Source organism: Tursiops truncatus, chromosome 5 (genome assembly GCF_011762595.2).
Source record: "Tursiops truncatus isolate mTurTru1 chromosome 5, mTurTru1.mat.Y, whole genome shotgun sequence".
NCBI lineage: Eukaryota > Metazoa > Chordata > Mammalia > Artiodactyla > Delphinidae > Tursiops > Tursiops truncatus.
Genome location: NC_047038.1, coordinates 35790474 through 35811236, shown reverse-complemented (window position 1 = coordinate 35811236; position 20763 = coordinate 35790474). Strand labels below are relative to the sequence as shown.

General features: G+C 33.7%; 1 protein-coding gene across 5 annotated transcripts in view; it reads right to left on the bottom strand.

Annotated features, from left to right (window-relative positions):
- The window catches only part of SLC9B1 (solute carrier family 9 member B1), a 63953-nt gene that overhangs the window by 30515 nt on the left and 12675 nt on the right, over positions 1–20763 (bottom strand). For all 5 annotated transcript variants that reach the window (XM_019928523.3, XM_033856825.2, XM_033856826.2 and 2 more), the window contains exons 2-3: positions 16811–16880; positions 14351–14489 (exon numbers count right to left, since the gene is read on the bottom strand). In XM_019928523.3, the coding sequence (XP_019784082.2) occupies positions 14351–14489; positions 16811–16880 (209 nt within the window). The remainder of the gene's footprint in view (positions 1–14350; positions 14490–16810; positions 16881–20763) is intronic.

Genomic DNA, 20763 nt, shown 5'->3' with positions numbered 1-20763 from the left:
CTAAACAAGTGTTTGATTGTATAACAAATACCCAATCAAAATTGCTAAATCAGGGGATATAAAAATAACTTGGATATGGGATTTCCAACAATGATAACATGAAGAAGTTGACAGTTTATTTCAATAAAAAAGTCTACATATAAAACTGTATAAAATAATAAAAGCAACCATTTCAGGACCTTGAAAACTGACCAAAGGCAGTTATCAAATTGAGAAGCAGTTATTCTTGAAAAAAATGCTAGAGTTTTGGGTAGGATCACTGAAAGTCTGAAGCCTTCCTGCTTGGGATTGCTACCATTCTTCTCACCCTTCTCCCCCACTTCAGCTCAGCTGGGAAAAACTAGTTATACCAGCATGGAGTTGGAAGTAAAAACCAGCAGCTTTCCTGCCAGAGGAGGTGGAGTGGATTTGATATGGAGTGGAGGCAGAAAACCCATGACCTTGTTGGCTAAAAGTGGCAGACTGGTTTGGGAATGGACAGAGAAAACATGCAGTTTTGCTAGTTTGAGGTTGCAGTCCAAGTTGAGGCAAGTGGCAGACCAGCCAAAAATGTGACTGGGAGATATTGGATATGAAAGAGGTATTGAATGGTTGAAATAAGTTCTCTACATATCCATGGCTAGTTGGGCAAGTATGCAAATGCAGGGAAGACTCAAGGAGTATGGCAAAAAGAGAAAAATGATGTGAGATCTGAGTACTAGCAGGAACTTTAAATGCATTCTTCAACCCACCTACAGATCACCTGGCAGAGGGTGGAAGACTTATTGGCCTGAACACTATGTCACTCGAAAATCATTAGGTGACTACTAAGCTATGCAGACAAAAGGGAAACCGCTAGGAAGGTAGGCTAACAACAAAAAAATAAACAAACAAAAACCTGATAAGAACCATTGGCTGCTGCAAACCATGGGGCAGGTTAAAATCCACAGTTTAAGTACATGTGAATTACCAAAACAACAATAATAATAACAACAAAAACCCTAAAAAGTAAAACTGAATTCAAAGTTGCAATAATGTGTAATTAAAATGTTTAATTTTCAACCAAATTTACTAGATGTGCAAAGAAACATGAAAGTATGATATATACTCAGGAAAAAAGCAATCAAGAGATATTGAGTGAGTCCAGGTGTTGGATTTACAAAGTGTTCAAAACAGCTGTTATAAATATGTATAAACAATTAAAATACGATAAAAAGGTGCCATTTAATAGAGAATATCAATAAAGAGATAAAATTTACTTTAAAATGAAAATGGGCATGGGAGAAATGGGTGAACTGTTTTTGTTTTTAGTTTAAATAAATTGAATTTAAAAAATTATAAGAGATTATCTAATGCAGCTCCATAACTTTAGGCAGGCTAACTTCCATTTTTTTAATAAAAGAAAATCTAGAATTGAAACATACAACAACTGAAATGAAAAATTCACTGGAGAGGCTCAACAGCATATTTGAGCTTGTGAAAGAAAATATCAACAAACTTGAAAATAGATCAATAGAGATTAATCAATCTGAAGAACAACAAGAAAAAAGGAATGAAGAAAAACATAAACAGCCTCAGATAGCAATGGAATACCATCAAGAGTATTAACATATGCATAAGGGGAGTCCCAGGAGGAGAAGAGAGATAAAGGGGGAGAAAATATTTGAAAATATAATGTCCAAGTTTCCAAATTTAATGAAACCAGAGACAGCCAAAGACAAAGCAAAAATCTTGCGAGTGGCAAGAGAAATGACTTATTACATATGGGGACAATAATACAATTAATAGCAACATTTTCATCAGGAAAAACGGAGGCCAGAAGGCAGTAAAGTGGCATTTCAGAAGTACAGAAAAAAAAAAAAAAACTGTCCATCAAGAATCCTATACCCAGTAAAACCATCCTTCAAAATGAAGCTTAAATAAAGACATTCTCAGACAAATAAATAAAGAAAGAAAGAAAATTCATCTTTGCTGAAGAAATACTAAAGAAAATCTTTAAGTTGAAAGGAAATGACACAAGGTAATTTGAACCAATAAGAAAGAATAAAGGGCACTGAAAATGATAAATAAATGTCTAAGTATAAAAGATTGTGTATACGTTTTTCTCATTTCATCTCAATTTTTTTTAAAAAAGCTTAAGATTTTTAAAAGCAATAAGAATAACAAAATATTGTTGAGTTTATAGTATATAGAGGTATATTGGCTCAAAGCTGCTATATAATACCAAATTATGTCAATATTAAACTGAAGTAGGCTGTAAAAAGTTGAAGGTGATTATGGTAATTCCTAGAGAAACCATTCACACTAAAGCCTCTAAAATACAGCTAAAATATTAACAGAGAAATTAAAATAATACACTAAAAATACTTGGTTAAAACAAAAGAAGCAGTAGAATAAGAAGAGAAAAATAAAAAGATATGACAAATAAGAAATAATGCAATGGTAGACATAAGTCTAACCATATCAGTAATTATGTTAAATGTGAATGGACTAAAATCAAAAGGCAAAGATTGTCATAGTGGATTAAAAAAATATCCAACGATATGGCGTCTATAAGAAACACACTTCAGGTGAAATGAACAGGCTAAAAATAAAAGGATAAAATATATATATCATGTAAATGGTAATCATGAATCAAAGAGGTAAACACAAGGGGATTACAACATGTCTTAAAGTGAATAAAAATGAAAACAGAATATATCAATGTTAAAGGAATGCGATGTGTGTAGAGGGAAATTTATAGGTTTAAAAATATATTAGAAGGAAATAAATAATCTAAAATTGACAATCACAACATCTATCTTAGAAAGTTAGAAAAAGATAAGAAAGCCAAATCAAAAGTAAGCAGGATGTATGAAATTAAAAAGATTGGAGTAGAAAATAATAAAATAGAAAATAGTAAAACACTAAAGAAAATCAATGAAACAAAAAATTGATTATTTGAGAAAGTCAACAAAATGGATAAATTTTTAGCTAGAGTGACCAAGAAAAGTGAGAGAAGACACAAACCACCAAAATCAGAAATGAAAGAGGAAACATCACTATAGACCCTACAGAAATTAAAAGAATGTTAAGGAAATATTATAAACAACTTCAAGCTAAAAAATTAGACAACTTAGATGAAATAAACAAACTCCTAGAAAGACATAAATTACCAAACCTGATTCAAGAAGGAAGGAAAAATCCAAATAGACCAATATCAAATGTTTGCTATTTAAAAAATAAGAGTGCTGTATACAGAACAAGTTTAGTTACTATGTTACTGGGAAGAGGGAGTAAAATAAGATGGAATTCAGTTGATTTAAGATACAAAGATTCTTTGATTTTATGGTGTCCACCCAGATTATATCTGAGGTGATAGAGAAATTTGGGCTGTAAGGTTACTCATGAAATTGCAGCTCAATTCCTGAAAAAGGAAATAAAGGGGGTATAGTACAGGAATGATCTTCTAGGAGATGGATCAAAATTTTTTTTCAGTAAAGGATCAGACAGTAAATATTTTCGGCATTGTGAGTCATATGGCCTCTGTTACAAATACCCAACTTTGCCATTTTAGCACAATAGAACTTTATAAAACAAGTAGGGGACTGGATTTGGTCTATGGGCTGTAGTTTCCCAGCTCCCATTTTAACAGCTGAAATAAAAAATTATACCTGGATGTAAGTGAAGAGGAGACTGCTTCAGGCAGAAAATTACTGTAAGGGACCTATGATGATTTCTTGGGTTCTATTCTTCCGAACATCTTTCTTCCAGCAATGCTACAAAATTTTTCTCTGCCTCATATATTTTTTCCTAAAGTTAGTAATATTTCATGAAATTTTACTAACCAGATATTTATTAGCATAAATAAGCACATTGTTTGAAATTAATCTTTTTGCTGTCTTGCCCAACACCAACCTGAGAGCTGATAAACTAAATGAATGAGAGTTTTGATTAAGTGAAGGAAGAAAAGGACATAAGAACAAAACCAAGCTAGTTCAAGATGGCAGACAGGGCATATAAAGCTTAACTGAAATAAAAGTATAGAAATATAAAAAGGAAAAAACATATCACCATGAAGAGAATTAGGGGAGAAGAGATAGTTGTTGTCACACACTTCAGGGAGGTGAAAGCAGATAGGACCAGGTTGAAGGATGGAAACAGGTAGAGAAAGCTGCAGCCTTAAATATGCGAGGTACCTACAAAAGAAATCCATTTGACAATAGAAACTGGAGGAAAATCTGAGCTTAGAAATAGTATACAGCTAAAGGAAGGAGTGAGAAAAGGGGCCTAAAAAAGGGAAATTAATCAAGGGTTTGTACGTGGTACAACAGCATCAGTCAGCAGCTCTACTCCTCTCTCCATTCCTGTGCTTAGAAACTGCTAACATTTATCATACTTTTAGTCATTGAATGGATTACCTAAGGGACAGCTAAAGCTTTAAGAGTGATTGTTGGAGTTCCAGAGTGAAAACAACTCATTCTGGCATGTGAAAAGCCCACAACTTCATAGTCAGCTCTATGTCCATTCACCACAAACTAAAGCCCATCAGTCAATAAAGCTTTGTCCTGTCCTGTCCCAGGCAGAAGATGGTCTCAGAGGGGGGACCTGACAACAGGTCCTACCATCACAACAGCATAGTATATCTGCATAAGCTATTGAGACCTTCCTTCTTAAGTATCAGACAACTGAGGATCATTAACATAAAACAAAACCCAGCAGCAAGAAAAGGAAAAGTCAAGCAAAACAAACTGAAAAACTTTCCTCAGAAGAAACCGATAATTTAGGGACCAGAATGAAATAAAACAAAAATTTTAAATTATATTCTCAGAGATCTGAGAATTTACATAAAATAAGAATAGAATACCATATGAAAGGAACAATTAGAGAACAAAAAAGCGTTCTTGGAGATAAAATAAATATGATTGCTGAAATGAAAAACTGGAAAAATGAAAAACTGAAAATGAAGTAAAGAAATCTCCTAGAACAGAAAGCAGCATAAAGTGGTGGTAAATATGAGATAAAAACCAATCCAGGTCATCCAATATCTGACCAGAAAAGAGAATAAAGAAAAAAAAAGGAGGGGAGGGGGGAAATTATCAAGGAAATAATATGCAACTTTCTTAGTGTTCAGGTTGAAAAGGTCAACTAAATGCTCAATACAAAGCATGAAAAAAGATCCATACCTACACTTATCACTGTGAAATGTTGCAAAAGCAAAGACATAGAGAAGATGCTAAAATCTTCCAGATACCTTGAAAAAAGCCATTTCCAAATGAATCATAAACAGATTTATATACTATTTCTTAGCAGCAACTCTAGATACTAGAAGACAGCAGATAAACCCTTCCAAAATTCTATGAAAAATTATTTCTAATCTAGAATTATATACCCAACTAATCAAATGTGAGAGCAGAATAAAAACATTTTCATATATGTGAGGTCTCTGAAAGTTTAGCTGTCATGTATCCTTTTTTTTTGGCACTTACTTGAGGATGTATGCTAGCAAAACCAGGAGGAAACCAGGAAAGATGAAGGATTTTAATCTTGGAAACAGTAGATCCAAACCAAGAGGGCAATGAAAGGAAGCTCTAGGATGACAGTCTTCCACAGACCTAGAAAACAGCCACATAGGTGGAAGCAGAAAAGGATGTCTCTGGGAGGAAAGTCTCCAGGAATAAAGAGGACTTCTTAAAGTTTATAAAACTATGAAGACAGTAAAAAAAAAAAAAAAAAAATCAGTGATTGCCAGGGGATTCCAGGAGGAGGGAGGAATGAATAGCTAGAGCACAGGAAATTTTTAGGGCACTGAAACTATTCTGTATGATACTGTAATGGTGGATGCATATCATTATAAATATGTCAAAACCCGCAGAACACAAAGAGTGAACGCTAATGTAATTTATGGACTTTAATAATAATGTATAATATTGGTTTATCAATTGTAACAAATATACCACACTAATGTAAGGTGTTAGTGATAGGGGAGACTGTATGTGTGTATGAGGGGGTAAAGGGTTAAATGGAAACTCTCTGTACTTACCACTCATATTTTAGGTAAATCTAAAAAAAATTGCTTTAAAATGCTATTAATTTAAAAAGAAAAAACCTATGAAACAATATGAAATGGTGTGACATATGTATAATTGAAGTCCCAGAAGAAGAGGAGAGAGAGAATGGAGCAGTATAAATATTTGAAGAGAAGATGACTTTTCAAAATTGATGAAAGACAATACACAGGTCCAAAAAGTCTAGTGAAGCCTAAGCAGGATAAATACAAGGAACAGTATGCCTAGTCACATTATAATTAAACTGTAGAAATCAAAGATGAAAAGACAAAGTTTAAATCATCCAGAAAATATAGTCAAATTACATTTAGAGGGACAACAATAAGAATTATGCTGGCTTGTCATTGGAAATAAAGGAAGCCAAAAGAGAATGAAAGAACAGCTTTAAAGGGCTTAAAGGAAACAGGGCCTGTGAACTTGAAGTCTATACCCAACAAAAAATATACTTCAAAAATAAAGGTCAGAAAGAAGAACAAAGGAGGTATCATGTGTGCTGATTTCAAACTATATTACAAAGTTATTGTAATCAAATAGTATGGTATTAGCATAAAAACAGACACATAGATCACTGGGTCATTTGTTATTCTGGAGTCCAGAAATAAACTGATATATGGTCAACTAATTTATGACAAAGGAGCCAAGAATATACAATGGGGAAAGGACAATCTTTTCAATAAATGGTATTTGGAAAATTGAACAGTCACATGCAAAAGAAGGAAGCTGGACCTCTATCTACACTATACATAAAAATTAACTCAAAATGGATTAAAGACTTGAAGATAAGAACTGAAATCATAAAACTTTTGGAAGAAAACATAGGTATTAAGTGTTGATATTGGTGATGAATTTTTGGATTTGACACCAAAAGCAAAGGCAGCAAAAGTAAAAAAAAAAAGGGCAGGTGGTGGGGAGTGGACTACATGAAACTAAAAAGCTTCTGCACACCAAAGGAAACCATCAACAAAGTGAAAAGGCGACCTACCAAATGGAAAATATTTGCATACCATATATATGATAAGTGGTTAGTGTTCATAATATACAATGAACTCATACAACTCAATAGCAAAAAAACCCCAAACAATTCGATTAAAAATTGGGCAGAGGATCCGAATAGGCATTTTTCCAAAGAAGACATACAGATGGCAAACAGGTACACGAAAAGATGCTCAGCATCACTAATCATCAGGGAAATGCAAATCAAAACCCCAATGAGGGGCTTCCCTGGTGGTTCAGTGGTTGAGAGTCCGCCTGCCAATGTAGGGGACATGGGTTTGTGCCCCGGTCCGGGAAGATCCCACATGCCGCGAAGCGGCTAGGCTCGTGAGCCATGGCCGCTGAGCCTGCGTGTCCGGAGCCTGTGCTCCTCAACGGGAGAGGCCACAAGAGTGAGAGGCCCACGGACCGCAAAAAAAAAAAAAAAAAAAAAAAAAACCCAATGAGATAACACCTCACACCTGTTAGAAAGGCTATAGTCAAAAAGACCACAAGTAATAAATGTTAGCAAGGATGTGGAGAAAAAGGAACCCTCATGCACTGTCAGTGGGAATGTATATTGATGTAGCCACTATGGAAAACAGAATGGAGGTTCCTTGAAAATTAAAACTAGAACTACCATATGATCCAGTAATTCTACTTCTGGGTATTTTTCCAAAGAAAACACTAATTCAAAAAGATGTAAGCATCCCCCTGTCCATAGCAACATTATTTACAACAGCCAAGATATGGAAACACCTTAAATGTTCATCAATGAATAAATGGATTAAAAATGGTAGATACATATACATATATATATAGTACTATATATATATATATATATATGTATATATAATGAAATACTATTCAGCCACAAAAAAGGAGGAAAATCTTGACATTTGCTACAACATTGATGGACTGACCTTGAGGGCACTATGCTAAGAGAAATAAGTCAGACAGAGAAAGACAAATACCATATAATCTCTCTTATATGTGGAATTAAAAAAAAAATCAAGTTCATGGATGTAGAGAACAGACTGACGGTTGCCAGAGGCAGAGGGTAAGAGGGTGGGTAAATGGGTGAAGGGGTCAAAAGGTTCAAACTTGCAGTTACAAAATAAGTCATGAGGAAGTAATGTACAGCATGGTGACTATAGTTAGGAACACTGTATTGTATATTTGAAAGTTGCTAAGAGTAGATCTTAAAAGCTCTCATCACACAAAAAATTTTTAACCATGAATGATTGACTTATTGTGGTGATCATTTTGCAATATTTACAAATATCAAATCATTATGTTATGCACCTGAAACTGTTATATGTCAAATGTACTTCAATTTTTAAAAAGGCCAAATTAGACATTTTCAGACAAATAAAAGCTGAGAGAATTAATTACTAGCACAATTACACAACAAGAAACATTAAAGGAAGTTTTTTAGGCTGAAGGGAAAGAATCCCACATGGAAGCCCAGATTGACAGAAAGAAATGTAGAGAACTAGAGAATGTAAACATGTGAACAAATATAAGGGAATTTTTTTAAAACTTAAAACAAAGACTTTTGTTTTTTTAAAGCAAAAATAATAAGAATGTAGAAGTAAAATATATGATAAATCTAGCACAAGGGCAGAAGAGGGATAAAGAAAGTCATACTGTTGCAAGACCTTTCTATGTTATCTTGATGTGAGCAATGATTTTCGACAAATGTATACATTTGTCTACATTCATTGAGCTGTGTACACTTAAGATCTTTGTACTTTGTGGTATGTTGACTATAATTCAATAAAGTACTATTAACAACAAAAATTTTAGGAGATGATGGAGAGTTTGGGAAAAAAACAGGAGTATGATACAACCAACAGTGTAAGCACCCCCCGCCCCCCAATTTTGGCAGTTATGGACAAAGCTGCTATAAACATTTGTGTGCAGGTTTTTGTGGGCATAAATTTTTAGCCCATTTGTGTAAATAATATCAAGGAGAGTGACTACTGAATCATATGGTTAGAGTATATTTAGTTTTGTAAGAAACTGCCAAACTGTCTTCCAAATTGGCTATACTATTTTGTATTCTTAGCAGCAATGAATGAGAGTTCCTGTTGCTCCAAATCTTCACCAGCATCTGGTGTCAGTGTTTGGGACTTCTGGCCATTCTAATGGATATGCAGTGGTACTTTGTTGTTTTAATCTGCAATTCCCTAATGACATATGATGTTGAGAACATTTTTATATGCTTATTTGCCATCTGTATATTTTCTTCAGTGAAGTGCCTTTTAAGGTCTTTTGCCCATTTTTAATCAGGTTGTCTGTTTTCTTATTGTTGAGTTCTAAAAGTTCTTGGTATATTTTGGATAGTTCTTTATCAGTTGTGTGTTTTGTAAAAGTTTCTCCCAGTTTGTGGCTTGTGTGCTCATTCTCTTGACATTGTCTTTCACAGAGTGGAAGTTTTTAATGTTAAATAAGTTCAGCTAATCAATTATTTCTTTCATGGATTGTGCCTTCCCTGTTTTGTTTTGTTTTTAAGTAATCACCATAACTAAGGTCATCTAGATTTTCTCCTATGTTAACTTCTATGAGTTTCACAGTTTTGCATTTTGCATTTGCATTTCACAGTTTTGCACACTTAGGTCTATGTTCCACTTTGAGTTAATTTTTATGAAGGGCATAAGGTCTGATCTAGATTAATTTGTTTTGCATGTGTATATCCAGTAGATCTAGCACCAGACTACCTTTCTTCCATTGGGTTGCCTTTGCTCCTTTGTCAAAGCTCAGCTGACTATGTTTATCTATTTCTGAGCTCTCTATTCTGTTCCATTAATATATTTACATCCTGTTCACCAAATTATACTCTCTTGATTATTGTAGGTTTATAGTAAGTCTTGTAGGGGAGTAGTGTCAGTTCTTCAATTTTGAATTTTTCTCCTTCAATATTGTGTTAGTTATTCTTGGTCTTTGCAATATCTATATAAACTTTAGAATGAATTTGTCGACACCATGAAACAACATGTGGGGATTTTAATTGGAGTTGCATTGAATCTATAGATCGAGTTGAGATGAACTAATTTCTTGACAATATTGAGTCTTCCATGAACGTGTAAAATCTATACACTTATTTAGTTTTTAAATTTCTTTCGTCAGAATTTTGCAGTTTTCCTCATGTAGATATTGTACATATTTTGTTAGATTTATATGAAGGTATTTCATTTGGGGAGTACTAGTGCAAATGGTGATACGTTTTTCATTTCAAATTCCATTTGTTCACTGTTGGTAAATAGGAGAAAAAACCCTGACTTTTGTATACTAACCTTGTATCCTGCAACCTTATTATACTCACTTTTTAGTTGTTGCAGGAGATTTTTTCCCCTAGATTCTTTAGATTTTCTACATAGACAATCATGTCATGTGTGAATAAAGGCAGTTTTATATCTTCTTTCCCGGTCTGTATGCCTTTTATACCCTTTTCTTGTCTTACTATATTAGCTAGGACTTCCAGTACAATATTGAAAAGGAGCGGCGAGAGAGGGCATCATGTTCTTGTCCCTGATCTTACTGGGAAAGCTATTCCCTCACAATTAAGTATGATGGCAGCTATAGATTTTTAATTGATGTTCTTTGTCAAGTTGACAAAGAACTTGTAATTTGCTGAAGTTTTTATCATGAATGAGTATTGGATTTTGTCAAATGCTTTTCCTGCATCTGTTGATATAATCATGTGATTTTTCTTCTTTAGTTTGTTGATGTGATGGAATACATTAATTCATTTTCAAATGTGAGCCAACCTTGCATATCAAGGATAAATCCCACAAGATTGTAAAGTATACTTCTTTTTATATGTTGTTGAGTTCTATTTGCTAATATAGAGAATTACAACAAATTGAGAATTTCTGCATCTATGTTCATCAGAGATATTGGTTCGTTTTCCCCTTCTAATGTCTTTAGTTTTGGTATGAAAGTAATACTAGACTCATAAAATGAGTTGGCAGGCTTCCCTCTGCTTCTATCTTCTGGAAGAGATTGTAGAAAATTGGTATAATTTCTTTCTTAAATAGTTAGTAGAATTCACAAGTGAAATCATCTGAGTCTGATACTTTCTGTTTTGGGAGGTTATTAATGGTTGATTCAATTTCTTTTACTGGTATAGTCTTATTCAGGTTATCTATTTCTTCTTGTGTGCATTTTGGTAGATTGGGTCTTTCAAGGAATTGGTCCACTTCTTCTAAACTATCAGATTTGTGGACATAGAGTTGTTTATGATGTTCCTTTATTATCATTTTAATGCCCATGGAATCTGTAGTGATGTTCCCGCTCTCATTTCTGATATGTGATTTATGTTTTCTTTTTTCTTAGTTAGCCTAGCTGGAGGCAATCAATTTTACTGATCTTTTCAAAGAACAAGCCTTTGGTTTCATTGATTTTCTCTATTTCTTGTTTTCAATTTTATTGATATCTGCTCTAATTTTTATTATTTCTTTTCCTTTGCTTACTTTGAATTTATTTTGCTTCTTTTTCTAGTTTCCTAAGGTGGAAGCTTGGATAACTGACTTTATACCTTTCTTCTTTTCTAATATATGCATTCAATGCTATCATTTTCCCTCTAAGTGCTGCTTTCAGTGCATCTCACAAACTTTGATAGCTTGTATTTTCATTTGATTCAAAATATTTAAAAATGTCTCTTGAGGTTTCTTTTTTGACCCATGTGTATTTACAAGTATATTGTTTAATCTCCAAGTATTCTGGGATTTTCTAGCTGCCTTTCTGTTAATAAATCATACTTTTAAGTCCATTGTGGTCTGAAAGTTTATGTTGACAAATCCCCAAGCTCAGATTCTTTCCTCAGTGCATAGTCTCCTAATGAACCCATTGAAGGCATTCATTTCTGTTACAGTGTTTTTGATTTCTAGAGTTTCCATCTCTCTGTTTACATTACCCATCTGTTCTTACATGTTGTCTACCTTTCCACTGGAGTCTTTAGTATATTAGAGCTGTTTTAAATTCATGGTCTCATAATTCCAACTCCCTTGCCATATCTGGGTCTGGTTCTGATGCTTTCTCTGTCTCTTCAAAACGTGTTTTGTGCCTTTTAATACATTTTATATATTTTTGTTTAAAGGGGAACATGATGTGCTGGTAAAAGGACCTATGGTAATGTGAAGGTAAGTTGTAGGGGAAGAAGAAGAGTTCTATAGTCCTATGATTAGGCCTCAGTCTTTTAGTGAGCCTGTATGTAAATTTCACAAGTTCTTTTCAGGGTTTTTTTTCCTTTTTCACCCCCTTAGGTTGTATGGTATGGCTAGAGAGGGCTGGAGTTGGGTATTTCTCTTCTCCTTAGTTGGTTAGGCTAATAAAGTCCCCACAGGTTATACTCTGATATTACAGTTTCTCTTGAAGGCAGGTTTTATTAAGAACAGGATCTCTGTTGTATTTCACAGTGGTTACCGTTTCTCTCTCCCTGACAGATGGCTCTTGGAGGTACAACTCACAAAAGGATGTCCCCCAACACCATGACTGGGCTCCTACTATAGTTTTTAACTCTCAGACTTCCACACACTGAGCTTCCAGCTAATTGACAAATTTCCTACCCTCACTATTGGTTCCCGCAGAGGTTTCTGCTCTAACTTATGATTCTCTGTATCAACCTGTCTCTAATTTGGGGGGCAGTAATTTGCCCTGTGACCTCACTTCTTTGATGGAACTAAGAAGAGTTGATGATTTTTCAGTTTGTTCAGCTCTTTATTTGTTGCAAGGATGGAGTGATGATGCTGGATCAGAAACTGGAATTGTCTGGGATATTATTTTTGAGCTCTAAACTACCAAGACTGCTTACTTTATGAAACTAGTGGTAAGATTTTAATGGAGAAATTTGGTTCCAAGATTATTTGAAAATCATAGTTGGATGTATAATAAAGCTACCCTTTCATTTATTTAAAGGAAAAATAATGGAAATAAGTTAGTACCTTTATTCAAAGTAAACTAAAAAGAAACAAAAAGGAGCAATAGCCTAAAACCTAAACTTATTGCCCTAGAGTATCCATTTCTTTGTGATTAGGGAAGCCAACCTCCAAGTAAGATATAAACAGTGTGATTAAAAGTGATGAGACTGATTTCTACATGTCGTTGAAAGTTTAGATTTCTTATTTAATTTAACCTGTGTGCACTGCAGGATTGCTGAATTAAACATGACTTGTTGACAAACCGCAGCTCTATTTCTTTCTATTATCCAGAGTATACACTCTTTTAAGAGTTTGTTTAGTTTGAAAATAGGGTGTGTATGTGAGAGGGAGAGAGAGAGACAGATTGAAAAAGAGAGTACAAGAATATAGACCCCAAAGATAGAAACATGAAGCTCCTTTTTCCTATGAATTTCTCTAAATTTGCAAAATCAAAAATGAAGGAAAACAAAGGGGGAAACCAGTCATAAGTATCAAAGTTTGTTGTTATAAAACTCCTCAACTAGTTCCTGAGCAAACCACAGTCCTCAACCTCAATGGATAATCATTGGTGACCAATACATTTCCCTCTCTTCCACATGCACCGGCCCTACTTCTAACAACTGCTGTATAGAAACTGCCCCCTAAATAAAGTCATGGGGATGTGTATGTGAGACCTATGTGCAGAAAGGAGTCCAGTCACTTACATTGGCAGATGTTCAAGTTTACTTTAGATTCAGGGACTTAAGAATACTGATTTTAATTAAAAAGCAACTTTTCCTAAATGAATTTACTACATCAATTAATAAAATTTTCAGTTTAAAGTTAGCAAGCAGCAAAGAAAAACAATGTAAACTTCAAATACTAATCCTTCATCATATTTTAATCTAATTTTTGTTTTCTGTGAGATCTGTACTTCTAGAGGTCAAACGCTCTCTCGCTCTCTCTCAAGTTTAATCATATAGAAATCTAGGGAAAAAAACCTTCTATAAATATTTGGTGACAATGAGATGCTTTAAAATTTTAGTGGGAAAGCAAGTTCTACACAACTCTTTAAGACAGCATAAAATTTGGGGCTTAATTTAAATAAGAACCTTAATATTGGCAGAAATATAATGTTCCTTCTAGCTACTTAAAACTAAATGTCAAAAGTAGGTTTTAAATAAAAATCTTTCTATCACTTCTGTTTCTAATTTCCAAAATTTAACATAAAAAGTCATGAAAAACATTAAAATATAGATCTGTTAAGCAATTATTATTTTTGACAGATTTAAGGAACTACTTCTTCTTTGTCCACATATTGCTTGTAAACAGGGCTGCTCATCTGATCTGGAGTGTATAGATTAAGCAGTGTCTTTGTTGGCTTGTATTTTAATACTTATCAAATATATTTCTCATTTTCTATCCATTTACATATCTTATTTCACATACCATTTGTAATAGTTTCATTCAGTGTTCCTTGTGGAGGACAAGAACACTTCTTTTCCATCTGTGGTTTTGTTTCCTCTGTTTTTGACAAGACAGTTTCCTTAGTTTCTTCATGTTCATTAGTATCACTAGCTTTGAGGATCTGAAGTAAAAACAAGAAAGTCTTTTAAGAAATATACTTGTACAATTTTATGAATGTAAGAGATAACCAAATTTCATAATTAAATTCATATTATTACTGTGAACATGGAGAATTATACATACAAAATAATATTCATGCTCTATATCAATAGGTATTTGGGGAGGTAACAACAGTGTATTTTGTAGGGCACCTTGATTTAGCCTTTTGTAGACCTGCCTCCCTGCCATATTCATTTGTGATTTATGTATACTGAATAAGTACGCCTATAGTGCAGGCAGAATAATTAAAACTGTCCCTACTTAGTCTAACTCCCAAACATCATTCAGCAAACTTTTGTAGAATTAAAATGCAACTAAATTGGAAAGGAGGTGAAATATAATTTAACTTGGATTCATTTCATTTGAAAAATTATATAACAAAGAAAAATGAGAAGAAAACAGATCAAGCTTTCAGAAATTCAATGTTCATGCTTTTTCCACTACTATTTATAGATAACATATTTAGATGGTTTATGGGTATACCTCAATCTTCCAGTATTTAATGGTAATTAGTCTAATAATGAAACTGCTGATTTAGGAGGGAAAAAGACACCTTTAGTTTGTGAGAATATTGAAAGGCTTCTCCCAAGGTAAAAACCAAACCAAAACAAAAGATTAAAAAGAAACAGAACAGAATAGTTAACCATGGAATAGCGATATTCAAACATCCTTGCTGTTATCATGATGCATGTGTGTGTGCGTATGCATGTACGTGTGTGGACATGCAGGCCAATGCTTTGAGTGTATTGATAATATTTTTGAGTGCAGTGGAGAGAGAACATCACATTGTCACAAGAAATGGTAACAAAGGCTAGAGAGCTTGGACAGAATAAGGAAAGGAAGAGGAAGCATTTAATGACTAGGGAGACAGAGGCACCATAGAAGCTGGTGTAAACCAATTATGTAGCTCTTTAAAATCAAAGTTCTTTAAACCGGATCATGATTAATCTGTTGGAGTTCTGATATAGAGACCTTTTTCTGGAAAGTCTGTCACTATACAAAAGGTTCAGGGTAAAGACACAAAGGTGAGTTTTGATTAGGGTGGGTGAAAGGTCATATACAATAAAACCATATTATTTTAAGTTTTATTATTTCAGAATTTATAATAAATTTACATAGAGTAAGATGAAGTCTTTACAGATAAAGTAATTAGGATCAATGGTGAATATTTTAAACATTTTTTAAAAAGGACTTTTTTGGCCCTTAAGAACTGTAGAAACCTCTATTTAAAAAATAAACAATTTAGGGGCCTCCCTGGTGGCACAGTGGTTGGGAGTCCGTCTACCGATGCAGGAGGTGCGGGTTCGTACCCGGGTCCGGGAGGATCCCGCATGCCGCAGAGCGGCTGGGCCCGTGAGCCGTGGCCGCTGGGCCTGCTTGTCCAGAGCCTGTGCTCCGCAGCGGGAGAGGCCACGGCATTGGGAGGCCCGTGTACCGCAAAAAAAAAGAGAAAAAATAATAAAAATAAACAATTTATAATTCTAATTATGAGCAATTAATATTTAGTAAAACTAGGTCAACAAAAGGTCTAATGACTTACTCTACATACTTGCAAAAATAAAAACCTGGGTCTCCTTCGAATGTACAGCACATTTTAATTAATTTAGATTTTTCTTTACCTCTTTTACTCTAAACTACTAACTTTATTCTGGACATGGCAAGAAATAGTAAGCCAAATTTTCATTATTCCTAAAATCTGCCTCTTTGGTTCCAAAATAATCTATAGTCACCCCTTCCATGTTTTCATTCCTTTTGCCCATTCTTGGGACATATTAAAACTAGCTATTTTAAAATGACCACTTTTTTTTTTTTTTTTTAGCCTGAATCATTTATTTTTTAAATACCCAGGTAACACATGATCATGCTAGAAAAACAAAAAATATAGATAAGCAGAAAAAAATAAAGTCATTCCAAATCCCACTATTCAGAGTTAACCATTGCTAACATATTGATATATATTTATCTAGAAATGTGTGCATGTATGTAAAAGAGAGAGGGAGACTGAGAAAGGGAGAGAGAGTATGTGTGTTATTTATTAATAAAAATGTAAATATACTAGTGTTCCATAATCTGCTTTTTTACTTAACAATATGTCATGGATATCTTTCACATTCAATAAGTATAGGGCTATGAATTCATTTTCTATGGTTTCATAGTATAAAATGACCACTTCTCACTTTTAAACCAAACATATATAAAAACCTATTAAGTAAACTTCAAAAATAAATTTTAACATCAGATTGTTTTCATGTCATATGTTACAATATAGTTTTAATTTTTTACCTGAGGAGTTGTAGATGATTGCATGTTTTTATCCTCCAAATGTTCATTTTTTGGATCTGTGGCATACATGCTAATGTTTAAAAGTAGTTTGAAAGAAAAAAAGAAAGAAGGACTATAAATCCATCTGAAAACAAACACGGTTAAGTGGGATTAATTTTTAAATAATTTTTTAGCATAAAGTTTCACCACAGTCAAGTCAGATATCTTTATAGTAAAAATAGTCCAAATATTCATTTTAAAGTTATTAACCAAAGTCATGTGCATAAATTTTAAAAATCATTATCACAAAACAATTTAATACTTCTCAGTAGTTCATAATCCTGGGCCGTATATTAAAAGCATATATCAGAAAACTTAGTTCTTTATTTCATGCACTGAAATAATATGTTTGAGCTAATTTCCATCATTGATTTACTCTAGTCAGTCAACTCCTGAATAAGAGACTCCAAAAAAATTTTAAATGAAATGTGATCAACTACATTAAAACCTACATCTTATAAGCATGCTGTCTTTATACATGGTCCATTAGAAAGGTCTGTGGGTTCAACATTAAGCAAAATAAAATAGGTTTTATTTTGAATAAGAATGAACTAGGAAAAAACAGTGAACTAGAACCATATCAAGAGGAGAATTAGTTCTGGAAACATTTATTTTAAAATATCTGTTGTTTCTACCTTCTCTGTGATCTTTGCTGCCTTTGAGTAGAGGGAGAGTATCTTTGCCTTAAAAATATCTTTCAATTCTTGAGTTACTCTTGAAGACAAAAAGATTTCAAGTTTTAATTTTTAAGTACTTGATAATAACGTGCTTCAAGTATCTATATATATATTTTAAAGGCAAGCAATTTTAATAATGAAAGTTTTTAATGAAAAGGTACATTAACATCTGAGTACCTACCATATGCTGGGTGCTTACATATATTGTCTCACTTTACGAAGTAAAATATTACTGTGTAAAATCCTATAAGGAATCATAACTGAATTTATGATATTAAAACAGAAAATAACAGTTGTTTTTTAAAATTTGATGAAAAAATGAGATCTCTAAGTCCTTTTAAAGTAAAACTCCATGTTAGTTAAAGGGAATATCAGAATTATTAGAATGACTACCTGTTAGCTGTTAGACCAGTAGCTAAGTGTTAGTAAGCCCTATGAACGAGGAATGTGGGTGAATCACGTAAGTTGTTTCAGGTTCTCAAGGGACAGGCTGAGGGTTAGCACCATTAAAAAATCTGAACTCCAGTACACAAGAGTCAGGGCACAAAGTTCACCCACTCAGTAAGTTCTGAATGCCTACTCTTCTGGACTCTGAAGATAAAAGCAGCAAAACAAAATGGGAATATAGGTTTCTACTCTCATGGAGCTTATATTCTTGTAGGGGGGAAGGGAAAGACAATAAACAATATTTTCAGACTGCAATTAAATACTGAAGAAAATAAACCAGCATGTCACAGTGGTCAAGGGGACATTTCAACTGTGACTTGAATGAGGACAAATTGTGAGTCATAACTAGGCAGATGGACTAGGGGCATGCAAACATAACATCAAGAATCATACAAGGGGCTTCCCTGGTGGCACAGTGGTTGGGAGTCCGCCTGCCGATGCAGGGGACACGGGTTCGTGCCCCGGTCCGGGAAGATCCCACATGCCGCGGAGCGGCTGGGCCCGTGAGCCATGGCCGCTGAGCCTGCGCGTCCGGAGCTTGTGCTTCGCAACGGGAGAGGCCACAACAGTGAGGGGCCCGTGTACCGCAAAAAAAAAAAAAGAATCATACAAGGAGAGATATCAAGAAACCAGGCAGCTTATTTTAAGATCTGCAACTATGTCATGATTAGGATGGCAGGACTTGGGATACAGGGGAGCAAACAGTGCATTAGAGCTTGAAAACCTAGATAAGGGGTCTGAATAATAAATTTAATAGGTTAGGAGCTATAAGAGAAGCTTGATACTGTGTCAAGCAATATTTGTGCCTGGCAATTACTCAAAACTCTCTTTACATATTTGCCAAAAGTGGAATTGGTAGGTGGTAACTACCAATTAGCATAGTAACTAAAAGCAAGAACTTTGAAGCCGAGATAGAAGTGATTTATTTCCCTAGGCCTCGATTTCCTTATCTGTAAAATAATGATATAATATTGCTTAATTTATTGGTTATTGTGAGGATTAAATGATATAATAACAGCTGACACAACTTGGACTGTTAAACACTTAACAGGAATTATCTCATTCGATTCTCACAACTCTACGAATTATTTACTATTATTATCCTTATTTTACAGATGTTGAAGCTGAGACCCAGGAATTTTAAGTAATTTTCCCAAAGTCACACAGCTGGCAAGTAGCATAGTTGGAATTTGAACCAAATACTCTTTAGTATTATTCAAATTCTTATTAACCTTGGCATCATCTGTCTTTTTCCTTTTAGTTATTCTGGTGATACTGCATTATGGATTTAAGTTGCATTTTCTTGATGACTAATATATTTCATATATTTATTGGCCATTTAAATAGCTTTTTTAGTAAAGTATCTGTTTAACTCTCTTGCCCTTTAAAAAAATGTATTGCCTGTATTGTTCTAATTGATTGGTTGGGAGTTCTTTATCTATTCTAGAATGGATCTTTTCTTGAATATATAAATAGCCAATATCATCTCCTACTCTGTGGCTTGCATTTTCACTCTGATGATGTCTTTGAATGAACAGAAGGTTTTACTTTAATATAGTCCAATTTGTTCTCTTCTTCCTTTATGGCTGGAGTTTTTATTGTTTTAGAAATCTTTGCCAACCCTGAGATCATAAAGATATCTCTTTACATATTCTTCTGGAAGCATTAGTGTTTTGCCTTTTACATTTAAGTCTATGATCCATCTGGAATTGATTTTTATGTATAGTGTGAGAAAAAGATAAAAATTGATTTTTTTCCCATATGATATCTAATTGACTCAGCACCATTAATTTAAAAAGACCATCCTTTACCCATTGCACTTCAGGGTCACCTTTGTTGTAAATAAGGTGACCATATATATGTGAATTTATTTTTGGATTCTGTTCTGGTCCACTGGCCTATTTTTCTATCCTTATGCCAACACTACATTAGTGCTTATATAATAGGTGTTGATAGAGTTGGACTGACTCTTTGGCTTTTTGTATTTCCATATGAATTTTAGAATCAAGTTGTCAATTCACAAATATACACACACACACACACACACACACACAAAACCTGCTGGAATTTTGTCTGAAATTGTACTGAATCTACAGATCAGTTTGGGGAGAACGTGATATCTTAATAGTATGTCAGTCCTTGAACACTGTATATCCTTCCACTTATTTAGATTTTCTTTATTTTAATAACGTTTTGTAAAACTCTAAACTGAATTTAGAGGTATTGCACATCTTTCATTAGGCTTATTTCTAGGTAGGCTTATTTCTAGGCATTGATGCTTTTCTGGATGTTACCAAAATAGTATCATTTAAAAAATTCATTATTTGTTTTTGCTGATATACAGAAATACAAGTAATTTTTGTTTGTTTATTTTATATGCAGGCCTTAATAAGTTCACTTTATTCTAATAGTCTGTAGATTCTTTTGGATTTTCTAAGTATACAAGTAAGTATACAAGTTTTATTTATGCATTTAATCTCCTTTTCTTTCTTTACTGCACTGGTTGTAACCTGTCTTTATAGTTGCTCAATATCCTTGATGACCTCGGTATTGTCCATTTTCAGTATTTCTTTTACTATAGATCTGTTGACAATAAACCCTTTCATTATTTATTTGTCTGAAATGTGCTAATTTCACCTTCACTTTTGAAGGGTATTCTCACTGGATACAGAATTCTAGTCTAGAAGTTATTTTCTGTAAGCATTTAAAAAATGTTCCATTGCATTCTGGCTCCCATAATTTCTGTTAAGAATTTAATTATCATTCTTACCATGACTCCTTCGAAGATAA